General features: G+C 34.9%; 2 protein-coding genes across 4 annotated transcripts in view; one reads left to right on the top strand and one right to left on the bottom strand.

Annotated features, from left to right (window-relative positions):
• The window catches only part of acss3 (acyl-CoA synthetase short chain family member 3), an 89,770-nt gene extending 84,513 nt beyond the window's left edge, over positions 1-5,257 (top strand). For 2 of the 3 annotated variants that reach the window (XM_088922705.1, XM_088922704.1), the window contains exons 15-16: positions 3,047-3,222; positions 3,706-5,257. In XM_088922705.1, the coding sequence (XP_088778831.1) occupies positions 3,047-3,206 (160 nt within the window). In that variant the 3' untranslated portion in view covers positions 3,207-3,222; positions 3,706-5,257. Of the gene's footprint in view, positions 1-1,352; positions 3,223-3,705 lie in introns of those variants that run through there. The other variant, XM_088922706.1, reaches the window with a different exon arrangement.
• Positions 5,258-6,026: 769 nt separating this feature from the next.
• ppfia2 (PTPRF interacting protein alpha 2) overlaps positions 6,027-25,750 on the bottom strand; it is a 168,257-nt gene continuing 148,533 nt past the window's right edge. Inside the window, exons 23-31 of the mRNA XM_088922591.1 lie at positions 20,533-20,595; positions 17,451-17,480; positions 16,414-16,589; positions 16,184-16,281; positions 15,432-15,607; positions 13,734-13,802; positions 11,319-11,478; positions 9,925-10,013; positions 6,027-7,420 (exon numbers count right to left, since the gene is read on the bottom strand). Coding sequence (XP_088778717.1) covers positions 9,955-10,013; positions 11,319-11,478; positions 13,734-13,802; positions 15,432-15,607; positions 16,184-16,281; positions 16,414-16,589; positions 17,451-17,480; positions 20,533-20,595 — 831 coding nt within the window. The 3' untranslated portion in view covers positions 6,027-7,420; positions 9,925-9,954. The remainder of the gene's footprint in view (positions 7,421-9,924; positions 10,014-11,318; positions 11,479-13,733; positions 13,803-15,431; positions 15,608-16,183; positions 16,282-16,413; positions 16,590-17,450; positions 17,481-20,532; positions 20,596-25,750) is intronic.

The following is a 25,750-nucleotide window of genomic DNA, read 5'->3' as shown; positions in this document are numbered from 1 at the left end:
TTTTGCACCGACCCTTGTTATCACGCTTCCTAATCCCTCACCAGAACCCATCTGCTTCCAAAAAATATCCTAAATGTTACACCCCTTTACCCCTAGACACTTGGGGTCATAACACATGCTGAAAAGAGAAGAAAGGAAACACAACATTTCATCTGTGGAGCTTTCTTCGGGTGTGAAGAAGACTCCACAGGCTTCTTCCACACCCGAAGAAGGCTCCACAGCCGAAACATTGTGTTTCCTTTCTTCTCTTTTCAGCATGGAATAAACCTTTACTTGTTCCTTTGTAATATATCTGAATTTTGTTGCATGCTTTACTTCAAGTTACAGAGCTCCTTTGAGTGACTGATTATGATAAACTGATAAACATAACAAGATTATGGCTTAAATTGTAATATTTCTATATTTACTTCCCCTCAGTAGTATGACCTCATTGCTTGTGCCCTCTCAATCCAATTTTGTTCAGTTTGCAAATTATCATATCAGTGTGTAGGTTTATTTTAGAAAAGTTTAAAAGAGTATGTGCAAATTCCTGGAGAAATCAAAAGAGTTCTGTTGATCATCTATCAACAAACTCCTGGGTGTCCCCTCTGTTGGTTTATGAACATATATAATTATTTTCTGTATTTAGTAAATTTGAATTTAAATTTTAGAATGTCTTTTGGAAATTGGAATTTGGAATTTTGGAAGTGCATACATCTAAAATATCGTGCCTTTACCAAATGAAGCATACATAGCTGACTCAGGTATGTCTTCTAATAAATATAGGTTTTATATACAGTATATACAGCATATATCTCATATAGTATACTTTGGCTAGCCAAATTCTTTCCCTTCCAATGAAGTTATATTTTGTTGAATGAAACACGATGTACACGTTTTTATTATATTTATATTAAAAACATGAATGCTCCGACTAATCAATTGTATGGGTTGAAGATGTTAAATATCAGCAAAATTGCAAAGAAAAATCAAACCCTAAAACGCATTGATTGCATAAGTATTCACCTCCTATACTATGGCAAGCATAAATTAGTTCAGGTAAATAATATTACTTTGACATGTCACATAATTTGTTGAATGGCTGCTCTATGGAATAGTGATTCACATGATTTCAGAATAAAAACAACTGTTCCTGTCAGGTCCCTCAGTGAGGTTGTGAATTTAAAGCAAGAATTCCATCATTAAGACTTTCAAAACAACACAAAAAGGCAAAGGAGAAAGTTAAATAATTTCAAAGACACTAAGTGTCTTTTTGGGCATAGTTAAATACTTCATGGAACATGTACCATAGAGTACCATGCAGTCAAGCATAGTAGTGGAAGCATTATGATATATCTGCTCTTTATCATCAGGAACTGGGAATCCTGTCCAGTCAACACTGAGGGGAAGATGATGGAGCAAAGTAGAGGCATATCTTAGATGGCAACTTGCTTCAGGCAGCTGAAGACCTAAAACTGGAATGCAAGTTCAACTTAGAGCAGGAGAATGAGTCAGAGCTACAGTATACTGGAATCCTGATTTGAATCTCTTTGAAACTCTATGCTAAGAACTAAAAATTGCCATGATCCACAACCAACATGACAAAGCTTAAACAAGTTTGCAAAGAAAAATTGACAAATAATTCATCTATAAAGTTGCTAGAGACTTATCCAAAAAGACTTGCAGGTCTTATTGCTGCCAAAGGTGCTTTTACAAAGGATTGTATATGTTGTGTGTACAGTACTGTACAGGATGTCTGTTGCATTGGGAGTGACACTGTCACAAAACAGACAAAGGGCTACTTAATGAGGCTTGATGTTGGAAGTAAAAGTATTGAAATTGGAAGTTGAAGTGTCCTTTTTAAAATGTCAGATATACAATATACAACATATATACAATGATCTTTTCTTTTGTTCTTCAGCTAAATCCCTTTGAGGGCTTTAGTTCTGATTGCATAAGCTTTTCACTCTGCCAAGATTCAGTGACATATAAAGTGTTCAGCATGAAGAAGCTGACCTCAACAGACCCAGTCTTCTGGGTGTTTGAGTATACAGCACTGCAGCTGGAGCAGTGAACTATACTGCCACAAAGAACAGCTGCTACAACAACAGTACTCACCTCTGAATGAACTTCTTCCTAATTAGAGGGAACACAGGAGCAACGTCCGATAAGAAGAGGTCTACGGATATTTGTCATCTTCTTTAGAAAGCATTTTAAATATAGTCCCTCCCTCTAATACCTCTGTAGTGTGAATAAGAGAGGCCTACAACCACACCATTGCACTGAATTGATGAAGTATAGCTCACCAGGTCCTATGCACCTTTATTTTGTTTGAAATGAATAGTTGTGTATAATAATGCTGTTTCTATATAATTCATCAGCTCAAAATTGACAAGGTCTGAAGAAGAAACACTGGTGAAGCTGATCAGTCTTATTACAGCTGTGAAATATACTGCAAGAACACTGTTTAACACAAATACTATTGTATATACTGTACTATGTAGTGTATGCTATTTATATGTATATACTATTATTATACAAGTAATGTACAGTAATTTACACTTCACAATCTCTACGTAGCAGACACAGGGTGTAAATACTTTAAGCTACAGTTCTGTAGTTATGCCATGCAGAATACACATTTTCATTCTGGGTCTTCAGTTAGCATACAGTATGTCCTATTGATCTAAACTACATTTTAGGATTAATGAATATTCAATGTTCCATGTTATATGTAGAATAAGATGGAGCTGTGAAGTACGTGTAATATAGTTACACATACATTACAAAATGTATTACCCTTATTTTATTTTTAAAACAGACACTTTTTAGATTTTGTTTTTTTTTCTTCTAATGCTGTCATTCTGGATGCATATTGCACATTAACACAACTATCTATATGTCCCTTCTATCTATATATATGAGATGCAATATATATAGCAGAGTATGAAGAGTATGGAAACTGTGGAACAAGATTTTCTGCAATTGTTTAAGAGGTTCTAATGCCATTTCCAACACCACTATCTTTTGCAGAGAGAAGTACCATTTTTCTCTGTATTTGTCCTAGATCTGCAGACAAAAGAAGAAGACATTGTGGAAGAGATAGTCAGACTGGTTCGGGAAAGCATCGGTCCTGTAGCTGCGTTCAGGAAGGTGGTCTTTGTGAACAGGTTACCAAAGACACGCTCTGGAAAGATTCCACGTTCCACACTTGCGGCACTTGTTAGCAGAAAAGCCTACAAGGTAGTTGAGAGTTTCTAGAATTCAGAAGAAGACCGACCTTAGTTGTTACCTTCATGGTTTTATCTGTCTTCCTTGTTTGTGTTTGTTTCTTGAGGATATTTGAAAAAAAATGATTTAAATTTCAGAGCTTGCATACAATATACATTAGTATATGATGCTTCTTATTTATCCATCTCTGTAATTACTTATCTTTAGACATTTTATGAATATTTTACAGTCTTTACCTATTTTTATGTGATTTAAACTATGGATAATTATTCACTAAGACCATTTTAATGGATTTTTAATGGCAGAAGAGTTACTGTACTGTATATCTGATGAAACCTGTCTTAAAAGAATATGAAAGATCACACATTCATTTTTTTTTATTTGGCTTTACTGTGAGTTTTTAAGTAACTTTAAAAAATTTTTCTGGTCTTAGTTTGAGGTGGAATAAATATGGGGATCTGCAAAATAAAGGTTAGATTTTTTTTGTTTTCTCAGATATCTCCTACCATTGAAGACCCTGTTGTGTTCAAGGAAATCGAAGACATCCTTAAAAAGAATCTCTGAAAGTTATATCTGTATACAGTATCTGAACACCTGTATATCAGAAAGCTTTGCAGTTGGTGAGTGCTTCGAGAAAACACTCGTGTAGATTATGAAATCAAAATTTTCTTTTTTGTATGAGAAATTACCATAGACTCATTTTGAAGTATATGCTGTTTGTGTACAATTTGTTATATTACAAAACAAGAACATTATGTTTATTAATGTGGTATAGCATTTTCTTCTGCTCATCTACTTACTTTTAGTCTTGGCAGCTTTTGACATATTTTTGCTGAGCACAAAATAATGTAATAAAACACCAGCATTATTATCTAGAAAGGTGATATTGGTTTGCTTATTTTAACATGATTAATTATCTAAAAAATGAGTTTTTGAAATTTAATAAGACCTTCACATTTAAAGTTAATAATAGATAATAAAACTGCTCATTAAGATTGGTAAATTATTTTTCAGAAAATGACAGTTTAATTAACCCTGTCCTCTTTTTTAGAAATGTATATGTAATACTGGAGTACATTAAGTAATTCCAAGCGTGTTTAATTTTACAATTAACACAGAAAAAGTAGTTGATAAAAACATGCTTAATTTAAATGGACTGCAGAGATAGCTTAATTAACTTTGAAAAGATTGTTGTAGTATATTATTTACAGAAAAAATGTAGATGTCCAAAAGTACCAAGTGTAGGACCAAGTAAAATTTGCCGTTTGTGTTGTATTATGACTGTAATCATGTGGCAAGAAAGCTAAAGAAAAGCACAATAGTTAAGAAAAAAAATTATGTTAGTTTTGTACTGTTGATGGACCCATACAGTTGTCCCTGTGCTCTCCATGTGCAGTCTTTATAAAAACCTATTTTATAAAAATAATTGAGTGTCCGAGCCTGTGTGGGTAACACACACACACATACTTATATCACTGTAAACTGATGTCAGTCTACAGATGATTGAAATGCAGTCACTTAAACCTGTTTGCACACTTTTTGTAAAAAAGAAATAATCATCATATAAATTAGTAAACAGAAAACATTTTAATGCTGTGAAAATGTGTATACACATTAGAATAAAACCACATAATTCTGTTGATGAAAATGACACATACAGTATGTTGTTATCTACTCCTACAAATGTTCCAAAGATAAGTTTATTTCCTTCTTAAGTAGACATGCCACTAATAGAAACCACTACTCTAGATATTTAAAGAGTGCTTCATTAATGCAGTGTGAATCTCTTACTGTGAATTTGAGCTAACCACACATCAAAGCGATGTTGCAGGGCATCATAAATGTTTAATGTTTTATGATAGATCTGTCAGCAAGTGGAATTTAAAATCATTGATACAAAAAGGTATTTTGTTCTAACCTTGCCTCACAGGTTTTTTATTGTTTGTTTTTGTGCTTTTTGTGTTACCTTTTCTGATGAAGGTGTTGTAAATGTTTTCCATTGAGGTGAAATATCAATAAAGATCAAATTGATGGAAAATGACATTAACAGAAGACATTCAGACTCATCTCGCAAGCAAAATATTTAGATATACATGTAGCTGTTACAATTTAACTTTGTACAATAGCTGTACTCCTGTGAGTACCGCATGTGGAAAATAAGTGGCCTTTAATCAGTTTTTAAATTATCAGGGGAAGGACTGTAAATCAGATTTTGTACAGGAACTTTGTTTTATTTTGAATTACTGCCTCTAAGCTACTCATTTTTTTAGTTAACTTCACACCAAAATTGAACTTGCATAAGGGATTTGGAATTCTCAGCAAGTGCTGCAAGGATAATTACTTAGCGAAGCATAAAAAATCAATTTCCTTTGACAGATTTCTCTGGAGATACTGTCTGCTGTACACTAACAAAGACAATAGTTAACATGCAGTGTACCACAAAAAACCCTAATTTGAAAAAATAAACAGAAAATTACCTTACATACTATGCCAAATTTGTTTTATATATTTGATGCATACTGTATCATTCAGACGGTACATTATATATTTTGCTGACATATAGGGTGATAAAAGAAGTGATAAATCTACCAAACATCTTAATGAATTTCACATAAATGTTGAAATGTTTCACATTTTCCAGGAAGATCCTCCTTAAATTGTATTTTATTCCTAAATCACTGTAGTTTCGTTTCTATATCTGTGGTGAAAGTAGTCATTAACTGCTTCATCTTCTGATGTGCAATGTAATTCACATATAATGTACTTTGAGGCAAATAACTGCTGGATTGTGCAGAAAAAAAGTACAGTTGACACTATTTGACAGTATTTTATTGACAATGTAAATTTGTTAGATCACCATTTATTTTTGACCGAAAAACAGTCAATAATAAATAAAAATGGACACAAAGTAAAACAAATAAGATTTTTTGTACGTGCAAAGAAAAAAAAAACATTGACAAAAAAATCAAGAACAAACTACTTGTAGAAATAACTAAAAGACAGGTGTTTTGCTAAGATAAAGCAGCAATGAGTTAGCAACTATGGAAAGGAAAGATTCCAAAAGATCACTCTGAAAACTCATACAGAAACAGAGTAAACAGTCATAGCAACACTAAATAAAGTCACAACAAGCAATAGGTTTTTTTTTCTTTAAATTCCTCTTGACTATTACATTTGATATATTCTGTACACACTACAAGTTTAGCTCTGTCTTTCAGTTATTTCATTTGATAAAGTGATTTCCGCTGTAGAAGTTGACAGAAAAAAAGACAGCTCAGCTGAAAGCATGACGATTCAAAGGGTAACGGTGATCCTATTTTATTTAGCCTTTTATTTAATTGTAACATACTGTAGTGAAACATTAATGAAAAAGTCCTGTATCAATCTACTGAATATTACTGTTAAAAAATGAAACTCCATCAAGTGCTTCAGAAAAAAAAATCATCTTGGTCCATAGCTAAAGGTGCAAATATTAAGTGTACATTGCTAGATGGAAGGGACTATAAATCACAGTGCTTTGCTGTGTGTTTCCTGGAAAGCCTAGTTTCCAGTAAAGATTTGTTTCCTTCTGGTTAAAGTTAGCAACAACTCACAGGACTGTACACTACATGGAGGCAGGTTTCACAGCTGAAGATAATGCAGTGCTATGACTGGTATCAAACCAACTTTAAAAGCTATTTTTCTTCAAGGTGCTATCACTGCTAAATTTGGAAACCTGACCACTATGAAAAACATGACTTGTAAAAATGGTTTAATGAAAAAAAGGTACAAACAGCAGCATCTTTAAACATGGAAATGACATCAGGGTATTCTCACAAACCCCATGTATATATAATTTATATATATAAAAACTGCCATATTTATATTCATTTACAAAGACCCTACATATTTCCTGTAAAGAAATACATACACAGTACATAATATCAACTAGTATGTTACAAGAAAACGGTAGAAACTGCAACAATATGACAGGCTGTAAGTATCTTTGTAGCACCTTACAGTATGTTGGTGCCCAGTTACATGGACTTGGCTATTAACTGCTGAAAGGACAGTTTCACCTTTTGTCCTGTAGATGGCCCTAGTTTATTTTTTTAGTGTTTCCTGGCAGTGCATCTAGTTTGTTTCAGATGACGATCTTCAAAGTAGGGAGACTTCAAGGAGCCTCATCGAGCAGAAGAGAAGGATCCAGACACCACTGACATGGAGAAACCTACCATAGAAAAATAAGGTTTTGGATTTAAAAACTGGCTAATTCCTTTCCAGAGGTTTCTTATCTATAAAGGTAATGAGCTCTTTTAGTTAGTCTTCCTAATGATAAGTTATCAGAATTTTTGTCACTTAACCTCCCTTTCAGTCTGTTTTTCCCAAAATTTGATTGGCAGTTAAACACATGAAATATTTGCTAATTACAAACAAGGGTATGTTGCTTTTAACCTAATAATCTCAATCCCTCCAGCATAGTTTACAGCTGATCACTAACTCCATAGCCTATTCAACTCACATTTCAGTTCTGTACTTTACTGCAGGGTAAAAATAAAAGAAGATCCTATTTTAGACCCAAAAGACAAAGAATACTGTAGGTTTTGCTAAATTGGGATCTAGAAAAGATACAATGTCTTTTATGGAGAGGAATTACAGTATATGTTGTTTGCTAACAAACACCAAAACAGTGGAACAGTTGAACAATGGAACAATGTTATTCTAATCCAGACATCAGTATTGGTCACCTTTTAAGACCTGTTAGACAGATACAAGACAGGACTTACTTAACTAGCAAATGTCTTCACCATAACGTACATGCAGCAATGTAATAAATGGCTAAGTTCACAAATAGATTAAAGATGTCTAATTAAGCAGGAAATTCAATTAAAGGGATATAGTTGCCTTTTCAATTCAGAGCTCAGTTGAAGAATAAATGACCAGACATCGGTTCTCCGTTACTAGGATTGGAAACCTCTGATTTATACAAACCCTGAAACTAGTCAATACGTTGAGAGGTGTTAAAAATACAACACATTCAATTGGCTCCAATACTCATTCATTGAGTTTAAGTACATCTAAGAATAGAATTAAATCTGATTATTTTTTCTTTTTCTTTGAGCAAACCAAAGATGTCATCTGAAGAAAAATGTAAGGTGCTGGGGGACTCTTTCATCCCTTGAGAAATGGAGGTTTAAAATTCCACGACCTATAGGCATGATTTCTATCCCCTCAGTTCTTTGCATTGCATCAGCTTCATTGTTCTCACCAGCCAGTGGCAGCTGTGTGTGGTGAGTAACATGCCTTGGGACCTGAGATTAAAAAAGATTACATTCATTTTGCTCATACTGTAACATTTTGGAAACGCACTGATATGAGCTGTCAGAAAAAAAAAACAGACATGTCTTTGACTTACAGGCAGGGCTCATAGAAAATTGAATCCCTGCTTTTTATTGCAATTTCCACAGAATGGTAACCCACACAAAAAACTGTGCACTGTTTGCAGATTTCCTTATTTTTGACATTCCATATTTCACCGTTAAGGCTAAAAATGTTCCTATCTTGTAACTAAACTGCAGCAAAAAAAAAAATCTTATTTCTAAACAGTTTTGAAACAGTTTTCATCTGTTTCATACTGAAAATACTCCCTGAATTTTCATTGAAGACAAACTGATCGACTGATATATCTTTCAACCTCAAACCAGTTTGTTTTCCTATATATGTCGTTTGCTGTGGTTCAGATACAGCACGTGATCTTGTCACTTACCAGAACCATTTTCCCAACACCTTAGGGCTTACTGGAGCATGAAGATGTATCTTTTTTAAAAAATCTTAGGGGAACCTACATTTTCAAGCAAGGGAAACCACTGTAGAAAGTGGAATATTAATTTGAATAGAACATTTATGGCTAAACTGTCAATTATATTTTGGAATGACACCTGAGTTTGTGTTTGTCACCTTAGTCAACCAGGGGTGAGATTATTGACTTCATCATGGAAGAATCCTGTTGTATTCCTCCTGCAAAATGCTACATCAGATACAGGCCAGACATTGTGGCCCAGCTCCGTATTAAGTGACAGTGCAGTGGTATTTCCATTTTCTTTGTCCATTTCCTGTACGTATACATGTGTGTGTCAAGTGTTTTTAACTTAATAACATGAATGTAGAAAACACCGAGCATGATTATTCAAAGCAGAATCACCTTTTTTAATCATATTTTAAAACATTAAAAGTAAACTTTACATACTGCGATTGCAAAACAACTAACGCTTCCACTGTCTTTGGCTTTAGAGATGTATCTAAATGTATTGTTGCAAAAGAAGAACCATGTACAGTGCTTTCTGAAAGGACTGCCAAGGCCTCTAAAGGTGTCGAAATACACTTCAGTTTCCAGCACTTTCTTCATATGCACATGACAGCAGACTACATTTTTTAGATTTGTTAATTTTTTTTTTGCAAATATCTACTGTATGTTGTTTTTACTCTAATTTCTGAATTTAATAGTATATTTAAAAGTTTAATTTATTTTAAAATAAAATAGAACATATGCACCGGAAAATGTTATTAATTGACTTATTAACCCCCCATCTTCCATTTTGCATAACGGTTCATGAACTATATATTTGCAATTGTTTAGCTTTAGGTATAATGTCTTATGAAGAATAATTTCCAAATTGTTTGGCTTCTGTTCAATGATACTGGCCCTCCCCCCCCCCACACCCAGTCTTTACTTACAACTCAGAGCCATTTTTTTCTGTTAGCACCTCAGCAGGAGTATGTCCGCACAGTTGAACTGTCTAGCCGCTGCACTGCTGATGAGGCAACTGCAAAATGCAAAATGGCTTTAATCCACTGTTATCTGTGACACACCCCATGGACGGAAACTGGGAAAAGGACAGCTGAATGTGGGTAGGGTACATATATACAGTACAACATAACATGATTAGGCAAAATGTCATCCATGTTCTCACTCCAGCCAGAGGAAGTCATAGATTCTGAGAGGGAGAGTGAAGGATCATTCTGAAATTGTTAAACCATGAATGAGGGGTCAATTTTGAAGTTATTAAAACATGAATCATGGTTTGAAGCTAATCTTTATTTGTGGGGAATCACAAGAAAGGGTACAAGAGAGTGATAAAATGCAGTAGTTTAAAGGACATAGGGATTCACTGAAAACATGTCTTAGCTAGGACCAAGTAGTCCACCCTAAGTTGTTTAGAGAGGTTTGAAGAAACACAAATCCCACATTTTCCTTTTCCACGTTTACTGTGAACAGCTCTTTGTGAGATTACCATTTCAAGAGCTTACATCAACGATCCCCTACGGACACTTCAACAAGACAGTCTCAGCTCACAGGGCACAAAAAGGACAGATGAGAATATGAAGGCTGATGTTGGAAAAATCTCTGCAGAGACCAAGGGGGCAGAGGTCAGAGGATCACTGAGCTGGAAAGACAGCCCTGGTACTGTGTAGGTATACCTGACCTTGACACCAGTCCATTAACAAGTCTTCAGGACTGTCATCCAACACCTCAAAGAGAACTATAATGCAGCACCAAACCAAAACAGAACAACAAAAACAGAGTCAGAATGCCCTAGCACGATGTACAGTTGCTAATCTGAAATCCAGACTCAAAACTGTCAACCATAATCTCTTTGAGCTCACTAAAGGAAATGTTAACTGGTATCATTTTCTTTTCTTTGTTTCAGTTTTCAGGTGACACTGTAGGATAAAAATTGTTTCACAAATCAGTATTGTCATGTAAGCTTTATGTATTACTGTATGTTTGCATGATGTCAACATACAATGTTTCTAGTTTAATTTTACCAGTCCATGCATGATACAAAGATTGATGAATTACACTTCATTGATGACAGTTTGAATACTCACTTTGAAAGTACCAGCCTAAATGATCACTTCAGAAACACTGTTAAGAATGTGTCTTGTAAAGTCAGTAGTTTTCTTTTTTCTCTGTAATATTTGTTTTTTGTAAGTATTATAGTGAACATTTTTTGTATTGGATTCGGAGCACTAAGGGTTCTTGATCAGTCAGAACAACTTACAGCTGAATACTGAAATTGAACCGCTGTGCATGCTACAACTCAGATGTCAACGCTAAATCCCCTCACCTTCTGATGCCATCTTGCGTGACTGTCCTGATGTGGTGGTCAGGCGGAAACCAGCAGGCAGAGTTTCAGACGATCCCGGCATCATGCTAATCCCATGGACTTCCCGTGGAGGAAACTGTCTTCTCCAAGAAGGTCCTCGTCTAAAGTTCTTGTCATCGCACTGTAGGTAAGAGTCAGAAGTGATATACACATCTCTCCTACATAGTTTCTTTGTTAGAGTCACTGTGCTTGATATATACAACTGAGGAAAAATAAAATTTAGTTCCTATAAGAGCTGTGTCAATCCATAGAGCATATTCTCATTATTACTGAATCTTAGATTTGATTAATTCTGGTGCTGCTAACAGTGTTACTAAGTAGCAGGTTTTTGTTTATATAAGAACCTAGATTAATACTACGAGTGCTATTTGTGGTTGAAAATATGGCAGTTTATGCTATTCAGTGTAATTTACTGCAATTTACTTTAGGTGTCCTGTAATATGTTGCATTTCCTGATCCTTTTGCATAATTTGTATTTTAAACTCTAAATGGTTTGCTCAGATAACTTGCCTTCTGCCTTACAGTTTCATTTACCACAATCTTTATTTCTATTTATTTTTTCAGCCTACAGGCAGTTGTTCTTGTACTTGCAGATTATAAAAATCTCTTTCCTGTTATACCTATAAAGGTTTGCGATGAAAGGAGGCTATTCAGTAATCTGCCCATTTGGTACTGTAGCTTTTGGTATGTGGTCCACACAGACTATCAGCTTCAACATCATGGCTGGGTAGCTTGATGTGGTAACCTTCTACTTTCTCTCTGGTCTTTCACCAGAGCTGTGAAATTGTCTTGAGCTAGACATCATTTCCACCTATTCTATTTCTCACTTTCTAGACTCTCTAGCCATCAGCAAAAACCAGGATTTCCACAAATAATGCAGCCACACCAGCTACCTTTTCTTCTTTCTATGTCACTTCACCTTTACCTTCTGGACAATGTATTGATGGCAGATTTCTGCTGTCCCCTTCCTGATGTACAATATTTCTGTTGCCCCTACTTGCTTAACTTTCTATGAGAATCTCATTGTTGAGTTTCAAACTGGGAAAAAGTTCTCACCCACTGCATCAGTGGCTCACTGCTCTGCTTCCTGTCATTTACCATCTCTGCCCTTCCATCATAGACATAGCACTGTCAGTCACACTTGCCCAATCTCTCTTCCCTTGTACCCATCCTCGCCTTCATCTTGCCCATCTCTCTGGTGCCCACTGACTTTAATTTGTAGTTCATAAAGATCTCATGTACGAATTTGTTCCCATTTGTACATATTGATAATATTTTAAGTTGTCCTGTTAATTTACTTTATGAATGTTGTACAATGTAAAGTAGCACTTCATTCTGTTAATTTGAGTACTTTTATTGATGATATGGATGATATACATTATTATTTTTATTAGCTTGTATTATGTAAGGTGCCTTTGATAAAGGAATTTACTACATTAATGGAAAAAAACTGTACTGTACATATATTACATTAAATGGTTCAATTGCAATAATGCTGTGATTCTACTGTAAAGAGCCATTTGCATAGGGACTACTACAACATTTTTGATAGTCTTCATCAGACTTTCTCAGGAGAAAGTATTTCAAATAGGAAAATGTTTAAACTCCATCCTAGAAAACAAGTATATAAGGAAACACTGACAGTTCTAGTTTTACTTTGTTTGGACTTGATACATACAATCTTCAGACAACTCTAAAAAAATCCTTAGTTTGTTCCTCTAAATAACACCAAAAGACAAATAAAACAATTTTCTAATGAACTTTTCCACAGCAGCCCAATATCTCTATGTGTAATGGATCATGAAAGTATTACTTAGCACAGGTTGGCAGTATACTGCTTAACTGTAAAACAGTAAACATCTTAAAGCAATATCCTTGTGTTTCTAGCATTATTTGCTTGCACAATGAAATATAAAATATGTGCATTTTTACTGTGATGTAACCAGATACCACATGTCTACTTTGATTTCTTCAGTATTACTTTTCAAAAGTTCTCCAAGACCAAGGGGATATATAAAACAATAATATTAATCCGTCATTGCAGGTAGTATAGGGGTCTAAAATGCCCTCAGGAACAAGTAAACATTTATTCCATGCTGAAAAGAGAAGAAAGGAAACAACGTTTCGGCTGTGGAGCCTTCTTCGGGTGTGAGTTTTTCAGCATGGAATAAAACTTTACTTGTTCCTTTGCACCCGAAGAAGGCTCCACAGCCAAAACGTTGTTTCCTTTCTTCTTTTTTCAGCATGGAATAAACCTTTACTTGTTCCTTTGCAGCCTTTGTTCCTTTGCAGACGCAGCTACAGTACCTGAACTTGAACTTGAACTAATAAAATGCCCTCATTCCATTTTGTGAGGATTAATACAATAATACTTACTTCATCAAGTCTTCTATCTGTTCCTAAAGCCAGTAGATTGTTGTACTCCCTCTCAAGGATTTGTCGTGCCTGGATTGCCAAGATAAAAGGAAAATGAATAAGACTGTGCTTAAGTTTTTTTCATTTCATCTGGAATAGGCTATTTAAAATCAGAATTAATTCCAAGAATCCATGAATTCAGGAATTTAAAAAAAATATGTATAATATACTCAGAACCCAACAGAACTTAATTTAAGACAGAATTTTATGTAAACTAAGTTCGGATTTCGGCACTCATAAACTCATAACATTCAAATATGGTCATTCTTATCTGGACAAAATAAACTTTAAGGTTTGTGGTTGTATATTAGTGTTAAAAATGCTGGAGAGTCCAGAAAGCTTTCTGAAATACACAGTAATCAGTGATCATAGGATCATTTATTTAGCATAACATAACTTCTTGTCATTTTTATAGGTTTGCGCATGTGAACAGAGTTTTTAGAACTATAGTCTCCCATTAAAATCTAAACTAACCATCATAAGAGCTTCACTAAGATGGCTTTTCCTATAATACAGTGAAATTTAAAGTACAATTGAAATTGGCAATATCTTGATGGCTGGTTGTGTACAACAGACCAGCTGATGGGGGGATCCAAGTGTTATACCAGGGGTGGAAATATTTAATCATTTGAAAACCTAGAACCCCACTTGCCGAAACGTTTCTGCAGACAGATCCTGATAGGGCAACATTGCAACAGGACAATGCACATCCCATTTATTTAACAACAGCTTTTTCGAGAGGTCCCAAATGGATGGGACCTCAATCCTCAGACATGAGCCCCCTTGAATCCAGCTCCTCAGTTTGCTGTGGGATGAACTGAGAAAATGTGCAACATCTAGGATTCTTAAGACCAGCAAACAGGCATGTCCTTATCCAGGTTCTGTGAAACAATCCCAAAACACAGCAATGTTGTGTGACATGAAGTTTTACAAAGTGTGTGTCACCGATGTACAGAGATTATTGCTTCCAATAATGTTCACACATGCAACTAGCCTGTGACCTTCATAGTAGACTCCCTGATGATGATAAGTGTTATAATAAATTTACTTGTCATATCTGCTTAATTACGTTAGTGTACTTGATACAAAAACCTAAATATATAAATATTAAAAAATCCCGTTCTGAATATGACTCAGTCATAACTGACAAGTTCCTCATCATACATTAATGTTTAAATGTTTATTTAAGTCCTCCTTTCTAAGATGGTCTTAAGCAAAAATTACAGGCATCCCCAGTCATAGAAGGAAGGAAGAATTTAGTGAGCTGCCATAAAATGGTGGGTTTGTAACTTCTGACTGCAAGGCATTTTATCTGGGCTTTATTCTGCCTTTATTCTGAACTGTGTTCAGTAAAAAAAAACAAATATTGATTTGACAAGGATTATTATAACTAAAATTTGAAAAGTCAAAGGACACCATGGTTGCCCTGTTGGCAACCAGTTGTATCAAACTGAGGGATACAAGCATGAAAGGATGCTTGTGACTAATTCAAATCTACAGGACTACAGACTAATTCAAATCTACAAGAAGAAATAATCTTTTTAACCATCACAGATATTAAAAACAACAAAGAGTTTCTCAGTCCTATATTATTAGCACAGAGATATGAAAAATGGCCACAGTTACAAGTTTTCTATCTAAATGGTAGTAACCATTTACCTGAGTGTTCTGGTTTGGAATCTGTAGTAACAGTGCTAGACTGCTGTAGTCAAAATTGTCGTCCAAAGCTATAAGGGACCCATGAATGCCACTCTCAAGCAAAGTGTTTGCATAATCCCTCAGCCCGATGCTCTGCACCCAGCGGATCACACGGTCGTTGCTCCACACTAAAACATCTGTGAATGAGGCATCAAAGATTTTCATTTTAATTACCATTCAGTTTATATGGTTTATGCTGCATTTACTGGTTTGAAGGTAAAGAGCCAAAAAAACAAAATGAGCGCACTATATGTTTTTATGATATTGTAGCCTATGGTCAAGACTTGTTTATGGACAAGACTTTATTATGGAAAATATATGTAGTTTTCTACAGTACATGTCTTCTAAGAAATGTGAGATCTGACACCTAGTCAATAATGAGCAATCAACTAAGTGCCAAGTGCTAAGTTCTGACCTCAAAATGATATGCACGTTTCGAGAATTAGAAGTTTATTAGGTGATAAAGGATATTCTTAACTATCATTTATACTACTTACTATATTGTTTCTAAGGCCTAATCTGATAGGGTTACTTCAAGTAATGCATATAAAATTTGTAGATTTCTTCTGTAAGCATGACATTATTAAAACTAAAAAAAAATGACACTATTATAATACTGTATATATAGATTAGAAAATCAATAGAATTGTAAAAGAAATAAAACAAGGTAAAAACAAAATATCAGGTCACAAAAAGTTAAACTCTAAGAGCACCTTTCATCTCATGCTGACTCTGCTCTCTTCTTCTTTCCAGTTCTTTCCTATCATAGTTCAGCCTCTTCAAGCACATAATCCCATACTGCAGACTAGTCCTGTTAAATCAGTAATAAAATTCAGGTGTCGGAAATTATGAGCATTGAATAGACATTAAAACGTCAATGTCTAGAAAAATCGACAGCAACAAAACCAGGAATCAAAACTACAGTCTGAAAACACTGAGCTACCTGTGGAAACTGTCAACCATTTTTAGATGCACTCTCAAATCCTTCTTGTTTAGATGGTCCAGCATTCTGGCATCCACCAGGCATTCCATGAAGTAGCTGCGATACTGAGGTAATCCTAAACTTGGTAGCCACTCGTTGCCTATCCACTCATGGTTCATGTCACCATAGGCTAGTGTCTGCAAAAGAATGGTACATAATAGTATTCAGTTTCCAGTTATAACATCAGATTCTCTGCAGGAGAAGGGTGGGGACTATTCTCTTCTATTGGTCATTCAGTGAACACACTATTTCCTACAGTTCTACTGAGCTAACTCATTAAAATGAAAAACATCTAATTCAAAACTACTACTAATGGCATTCTATATCTATCTGTCTATCTATTTTGCCTCTGACCTTGGTATAATCCCATACACGACTTGGGCATAAAGGCAGGGGCACCTCAATCTTCCGTTTTCGGTCTGCCTTACCTTTCCCTGGAATCCTCTCCAAGACAAAGAAGGGGAAAACATTAACTAAAAATGCCACAGTGATGTAAAGCTACATTAGTGTATTGGTACAGTATTTCAGGAGCAATCTCATCAAGTTCCAGCAAGAGATAGATGATTGGCATAAAGGTTCTAAAAGTGTTTCCTGACAGAGAAATGAAAGTACAGTTTTCCAGTTCAGTCTTATCTCTTTGATTGTGAAGTGGAACTGGCAACTTTTATTGAAAGGACTGAGAATAGCATACACATTACCAATTATACTACTATCAGCATATTTAAAACTACTGTAATCAATTCACAGATTTAAGTCTGACACCTTGAACATGTTTATCATAACTGGCGTATTATATTCAATTTAAGAAACTAACATATAAAATCAACTTTTTTTAAAGCGGTGCTTTTTAAAGACATCACATGAATAGGGTACTAAATTAACTGTTTGAAAACAAAACATACTACGAAAGTGCATAACATTTAAGGAAGAAATTACTTTCTTCAGAAGAAAGAAAAGAAAAAGAAAAAGGAAATAGCAAAATGTTTGAGGTACATTACCTGAGCCCAGCTTCCCTCCTCTGACTCCTTCTATGTTAGCATTTGAAAAAAAACATTACAGGTGAAGATACAAAGAGAAAAAAATAAGAATAGTTAATAACTACCATCAGCTCAGTCACTTTCCAAATTAATGGTAACACCTCATGAACTCAAATATTACCCTTATTTTTCTGCATCTTTTCTGAAGCCTAATAGTTCATATTAAATGGCATTTCATTAAAAAAAACATTGTAATTTCAAATATTTATCTAATTTGGTCTAATGAAGATTTGCATTATCCCCTTTTTTCTGCTGCACTTCTAAAGTCATTGTGAAACACAATGGATATTTAGAAGGTTAATTTCTAAATAAACAACATCCCCTCTTGTGATCACTAGAAAATTCACTTTTGAAAGCTCCATTACTTATGTTCTGCATCTAAGAATAATTTGGTATACGTGTACCATTGACAGGTAGGTTTAATATATTACTCAAAAATGTGCTGTGATCTTTAGCACTGATAGAAAAGACATTATAGAGGTTCATTTTTTTCATTTTTGTTCTCTAGATTAGTACTGTGGAGAAAGCAATGGAATTCTCTCCATTGATGGACCATTGCTGAAACATATTTGCTTTGCATTCTAGAGGTTTTTGAGAATATCAGTTTGTATAATTATATTTCTCATTCTGCTTATGATGGCAATACATTCTTCCTTTTACCCTTTACTACTTAAAAAAAATAAAATAATATAAGATAGGTTATTAGTATCATGCTCCTGTATATATCATAAAACATTAAATGCTTGTACTGAACAGTATAGAAATATAAATTAGGAATAAATGACCTCATTGTACTCACACTGTAATAGAAATGATTAATTTTACATACTGTACAAGTGATGTAGCCTATCCTGGCAAGCAATGGCACAAGGTGATTAAACCTGGACTGGACGCCGGTCACACACAGACACGAAACACACTCATGTTAGGGGCAATTCTCCCGGATACAATTAACCCATAGTACCAGTATGTCTTTGGACTGTGTTAGGAAAGTAGAGTACCTGAAAGAAACCCATGCGAACACAGGGAGGACATACACACTCCACACAGGTAGCACCCAAGGCAGCAATGCACGTCACTGCACCAACATGCCACCCCACAACACTCCCTTATCTATTTTAATGTTTTCAATAGATTCTTAAGACACAGCTATGTTTTATAGTTTGTATTTGGGAAAACACTTACCTGTTGATTTGAAAAGTACAGTGTATGGGCTCAACACTGTAGGTTTTCTTATCTCAATATACGTATACCTGGATAAATGTCCTATTATAAAGAAGCTCAGGAGACAATAACCAGCTGTTGAAATTAGGAGTACAATGTATGGCTTTTAAGAATACAATGTAATTTTGCTCATTTTGACTGCAGTGTTTGCTTTATGAAATAAACCAAGCCCAGGATATTTTCCTCCTACAGTATGCAGACTGCAATGGCCTCACATAGCTACACCAACACAGAACCCAACATACTCTTTGAATATGAAAATACTGGTCTTTGTTTGGCAGAGGATCAGTTAAGAATTCCAGCTTCAATCTGGAATTAATATGATCCCTGTATGCAGCATCTTAAGCCTGTCTGACAGTTTTCAGAACGAATTGAATGAGCATGTATGCCAACATGAACCACAACTACATAATGCCACTGTTCGGGCAAACTCTGTACATGCTAAATGGAAGAACATCCTTGTGATCCATACAAGATTTGAGTAAAACATTACCTATGCTTAATATATTTTTTAAAGATGTTTATCTTTGGTTTAACAGAATAATTGGGGGGAAGGAATGTCTTATACAGTAAATCAAGAATAATGTTTTTTTTTCAGCACAAAAACATTGTTCAGAATATATGTACTGTATACTATGTACACTGTATATGCACTGGATATATTGACTTATTTTTTAAACAATTGCAATTAACACTGTCAATGAAAATTGTTTTTATAATAAATATATACTGTAAACTGTATTTCGTAAATGTGTCGTAAATATACTGTACTATACAGCAACACCCATCGTACGTGCCTCTCTCTGTACCATTTGCCCTAACCCATAGGGCACTATTGATATTCATGCCTTTTAGATCTATTTAAAGGTATGTTGTACAAAATATGCAATTTTTTGTTTTAATATTTTTGCATTTTACTGTGTCTATTACTGTGGGTAAAGCCCGGTATTTTTTATTTTACAGACAAAATTCCCCTTTAACACATTTTTCCCATTAAATCCAAAGTCTGTTAAAGTGAAATCCATTAAACCAAGGGTTTACTGTAATTGCTTACCTAATGACTTTGATGGCCTCATTCTAAAATATTAGGTAAATATATGCAAAAGATGTATGCAAAGACCTGGTAATAACCATTACAACCCATACAAAGAGGGTGTCCTATGTATGCTGTGTGGCAGTCTCTTACAGGAAGTATCAGCTCAGTTGATCCAACTTTTGTCCATGCAAATGTGTACACACATTATTTAGGTACAGCTTATAGTCATGTTTTTTTTATGAATGGCATGTGCATAAGATTACTCTCATAATTTTTATTTTCGGTATCATCATACTTTAAGCACATTCAGCATCTGTACATTTACACTTCCTAGATTCTACATACCTGCATGGGCACATGTAAGGTTTTGGAGTCATTTCTTGCCTTGGCATGTGGTCCAATATTTCATAACAAGGCCCTTAGTTTTGATTTACGCATTTATAATCACATTAGAACCTTTTGTGAATGAGGCTCTAAGAAGATAATTGCTGGATTTTAAAACTTAACCTGTTTCTAAAATTGTAAGGTTCATGTTGTACTCACTAGCACTTGGTAGAAGTGTCCAAATGCAGTGATTGGTTATAAACTAGGATCACTTTGAACACACCCCCACCAAATGTTTGTCATGATGCTGAAGGAGTCATGGAAGAAGACAGGATTTCACACACTGACTTATTATAACCACAGGACAGCACCAGCAGTGACAAAGAATGCATGCAGAGCAGGATGGAACAATACCAGACCTCAATGAAAGCAGGAGGAGTAGAATGACAATTCACTAACCGTTTTCGTGGGAGCTGTTAGGTTTTCCATTTCCTCGTGGGTCACCCAGACATTGCCTGAAGGCTAGTTGGAGAGCCCACAAGAGACAGCAGCAATCCACAGGAGGCAAGCAGTGTTAAAGAAGAAAGGCAGCACCACTGTAAGCCAACAGTGTTATAGCATCACTGTCAGCAAATTCAGCATTCTTGCCCTAATAGGACATGTAAGTTAATCAACTTTAAAGAACAGATTTCAGTGGCAATGCTTGACTAATGTGTTATGTACATTTAGACATTTACATACTGTTCTATGATATTATTTAAAACATTATAAATTAGCCAGTTTTTTCACATGACACATATCCATAGGAACAGTAAAGGAACTGAGAAAACTCAAGGAAGAAACAGGTGAGTAATTATTAATGAAAGCTTCCAGACAAATACACAAGATTTTAGAGGATTAGGAAATCTGTGCTTTCTCCATGGTACAAGTGTCAGTATATTATTTTATTGAGATCTGATGTGCGGCAATAGCTTTCAGTACTGTGGCTTGAAGCAAAGAGACATACAACATTTGTTTTAGACATCAGAAGTAATTTCTTGTAAGAGTCTGTAGTGATACTGTTATGACTTGAGAAACCAGAACCCAATATTTTAACTCCTGTCCTAAAGCTGGTGTTAATTGAATAGATTTTACCCCTTGAATTTCACACTTTTGAAACATCATCAATGCATGCATGCAGATTTTGATAAAATCAGAAGTAAAATCAGATTTTGATAACATCAGAAGTAATTGCTTGTAATAGTCTGTGGTGATACTCTTGTGATTTGAGAAACCAATCTAATTAAAAAAAACAAAAATTAAACTAAATGCTTTGTTACATGTTGCATGTAAAGCATTTTGGAAGCATACTTTCACAGGGAAAAAGATGGGTGTGTATGGCAGATTGGTAAGTAGATTTAAAAAAAATATATTTAATTCATACATATTTTTCTGTGTGTTCCCTTTAGTGACTGTTACAAAAGAATGCCATTTGATCATATTTTTTTTCTTCTTTTGTTTTTGGGGAGGTTCACAGGTGCATAGGCTGCCGATGAGTCCCAGTGGAGAACAAGAAATGAGCTCCCCTTGTCCACTGTTCATTTTTTGTCTCATAAGCAGTTTCCCTGAAACCAAAGGGTCAATTGAGTTCAAATCAAAACTTGGCAGCAGCCAGGCAAGGAAGTAAGAGACAGATGATCGTCACAGTGGGGCGTTTTATAGTGTTGGAATTGCACTGACAAAGTCCACTGCTCCCTTTTAAAATATTCATTTGCTCTCTCTCACCCAGTACTAAAAGTCACATCATTACTGGCAGAGCTCACTTTAACACCATGTCTTCATCACAGTGAGGAGGGGTCACAACTGAGCAAGAGGTGAGAAAAGCTAATGTTCAGCCAAGGACGTCTGACAGTGTGGCACAGTACTTTTTCTTTTATTTCACAAACGAAAAATAATCAGCCAAGAGCTTATTTTATATTTTTGAAGACCTTGCTGAAAGGCAAATGAAAGTCAAGTATTTTACTTAGCAGAATCTCATTAATAGCAGTTAACCGTTAACTGTTGTCATTTGCTTTAAAAATAGAAGTAACAAAATAATTAAAAAAAACAAAATTAATTACCAAAGAAATAACTTATTTTTTACCATATAATATGGAAGAACTGACAGATCTTTTTTTCTGCAGGACCTTATATAGAATTGTTTTTTTAAAAACTAAAATGCACACATATTATAAACCTCAGACCTCAGATAAAAAATTACATTCAGCCCCTTTTTTTTTCCATTGGCAATAAAAAATACAAAACAGTTTAAACCAGGAACATAAAATTCCATCTATTGTATATATCTATACATTCCATATTCATTTTATTATATATTATTTTTAATATTAATTATTGCAAAAATGCAGAAGAAAATATGGAAATGAACCAAATTTACTTTAGACCCTTCTTAATACAGACATTTTGAAATGTACACAGCACCTAAGCATTGTAAATCAGTGGCAATGATAATAGGACACTAGTAACTCCTTTTGCATTATATACAATATAGATACTGTTTATGCTGCTTAGGTACATTTCACTTTTGCTGTGCTAACAAAAAATAAAATGATTTTGGAGGTAACTGCAATGACTTTGCAGGGACGTTATTATCAATGACATCAACGCCTCATGGGAGAACCATAAATAAAGAAGTTCAGGGAAAGGTGATAAATATCCAATTATTTTAATTGAGCTACATGATCTGTTTTGAATATATGCTGGATATATTCTCCTATGAAGTTCTTCTCAGAAGCTGAAGCATCACAACAGATTGTGATGTTTCAATAGATAACATAAAAATCATGAACAATACCCCTTAGCATCCAAAACTTTGTGTCTTGACATTAAAGGCTTTTACACCAGCTTTTCAAATAGTTTGTGAAATTATTATGTTTTTGCTGGTAACATAGCAAAAATATCCAGATGAACACTATACCTCAAACCCACAAGTGATATACTGTAACATCATCTGATCACCTGCCTTACAGTAATCAAAACGTAATTGTAAAAGTAAATATAAAGAAAAATATGCACATTTGTGGTTCAAACAGAAATAATATTTAACAAAAAGATAAAAGGTACTGTATATGGAGAGGAAACAAAAGAAAAAAAATAATCTTTTGTGCTGAAGTTCTCTAAACCAGTCTTATACTGTACTTTTAATCACAAACTACATTTAATCTTCTGCCCCACCAAGACCTGATTTAAGCTTTTTATTCTGAAGAGAATGTGGAACCTATGTCTTTACTTTGAAAAACCAAACCTCACAATAAAAGAGAATTTCTTTATGGGATTTCACTGCCTAGTGTGTACTGCAATATACTATATATAATGATTCTAAAACTCTACTTCTCTGTGGAAATCAAGGTTAATTCTGATTATTTGATATACTATTGGGCGGCAAAGTGGCAAAGAGGGTAGCGCTGGGGCTCTTGGTTCGATTTCTCGAGGTGCTAATCTGTGTGGACTTTGTATGTTCTTCTCGTGTTCATGTGGGTTTTCTCTGGGTGTTCTGGTTTCCCCCCACAGTCCAAAGATATACTGGTATTATGTTCACTGGCTTCTGGGAAAATCAGCCCTGGTGGGAGTGTGTGCATGTTTGTGTCTGTGTGTGCCCTGCGAAGGACTGGTGTTCCATCCAGGGTGTAGCCTGCCTTGCTCCCATTGCTTATTGGGATAGGCTCTGGCTTCCCCGTAGCCTTGTATTGGATAAAGCAGTTAGAAAATGTATGGATGGATGATACTGTATACTATTCACCTCCCCTTTATTTCAATATATATGTAGAATGTGTAGAATATATATGTAGAATATATTTTTACAAAAATAATAAAGCATCAAAATGTGAGTGAGTCTAAAATTAGTTGTATAAAAAGAAATAAGCTTTTAGTTAGTCTTCTTTGCTTAAGAGATAGGAGGGAGTAGCAGTAGGGAAATTGCCTTTGCTCTTGAAAGTGCAGTTAGTGCCACCTGTAGGTAATAAATATCTCCATGACAACACTAGAAAACATCGATCATTGCTTTTCAATGATCTTAAAGTAATATGACACAAGATGATAATAACAGGATGAAGAAGATGTGTCTTTAATATCAGCTTCAGTTTGGTATAATACATCTTAAGAGGTTCTCTTTTGGATTTTCCAATCTCTTAATCCTTATCTTACATACTGTAGATAAAAAAGCAAAGCCTATTTTCAATAAAGTGTTTGTCCTCTTAGAAAAATTCTAATGCATCATGCCTAACTTCCTCTGCTGCTAGATGATAATAGTATGCTTAGCTGCCCATCACAAATATTGCATATTGATGATGTTTGACTTTTCTTAAATTTACAGCAAAATACCTATCAGAAAACGGAGGACTGAGAAGTAATCCATTTATAGCTTCTTTAACTGCCTGTTTTCTTGAATGATGTTGATGACCTGCCTAAACACTGACTCAAATAAGTACAGTATGTGAAAAACCTCACGTTTGGATCTGAAGGAGGCTCAAGGGTTGCAACACACCTTCATCAACAGTTTCTTTTATCCAATACAGGGTTGTGGGGGAACCAAAGCTTATCCTGGCAAGCAATGAGCACAAGGCAGGATACATCCTGGATGGGATGCCAGTCCATTGCAGGGCACACACAGGTACAGTATGTACACACTCACACAGGGGCCAATTTTTTCCCCGAACCCAGTTGACCTACTATCATGTATTTGGACTGTGGGAGGAAACTGGAGCACCCAGTGGAATCCTACACAAACTTGGGGAGAACATACAAACTCCACACATAGAGCACCCCAGAAACTGAACCCAGGGCCCTAGCAATGTGAGGCGGCAATTCTAAAACTGTGCCACTATGCCACGCAACCCCTAATAACCTCAGTGTAAATTGTTTGAATTAATTTCTTTATCATTATGGAAGTACAGTAAGTAAGCACAGTTAATTCAAACAAAAATAGCAAGAAAACATACTTTATTTTTTTAAAATACATATAAAATGTCTTATTTTGGCTCCCAAACAGCACAGACATTGTACAGTATAGTACTGTATCTGAATGACCAGTGACACAAGAGATTGTTTGAATTACAAAAAAATATTTGTCACATTGTTTAACTCTAACCTTGATTCAGTGCAGGATGAGAAATGTTAAACATCCTTTTAACTGGTGATTAATTGTATTTGTTTAGTTTTTAGCTTTTTGTGTACTACTGAAGTAGCATCGAAACGTTAACTGGAATCCTAAATTGCCGTCACAAAGATATCCTTACAATAGCAAAAGGAACATTACCAGCAGTATATTAAGTAAGAATTAATGAATTCTGATATTAAGAATACTGGTAACAGTAATAAATTGTGAGTGTACTGGAAAAAAGAAATAACACAAAGAAAAAAACAATTTCTAGAGTTGTATTGTTATCTAACTCTTGAGATAAAAATAGTTTTCCTGTTGTACTCTTTAGAGGTCACATGGACAGCTCTTCCAAATTGAGTAGCCAGTAATCATTTTTGAACTTAAAATAACTTGATATTCAATTTAAAGGCTTAGACTAAAACTAAAGCAATCATAGGTCCACTGAGAATCTCTGACCAAATTCTCTACTCTGAGACTATGCCAGTATTCTGACCCTTTATTGATAACCCGGCTGCCAACAAACACTTAAGTACTTCAGGA

This window comes from Atractosteus spatula, chromosome 8, assembly GCF_055471065.1.
Source record: "Atractosteus spatula isolate fAtrSpa1 chromosome 8, fAtrSpa1.hap1, whole genome shotgun sequence".
In the NCBI taxonomy this organism is placed as follows: Eukaryota; Metazoa; Chordata; class Actinopteri; order Semionotiformes; family Lepisosteidae; genus Atractosteus; species Atractosteus spatula.
Note: the sequence above shows the minus strand (reverse complement) of the source record. Positions and strands in the feature narration are given on the sequence as shown.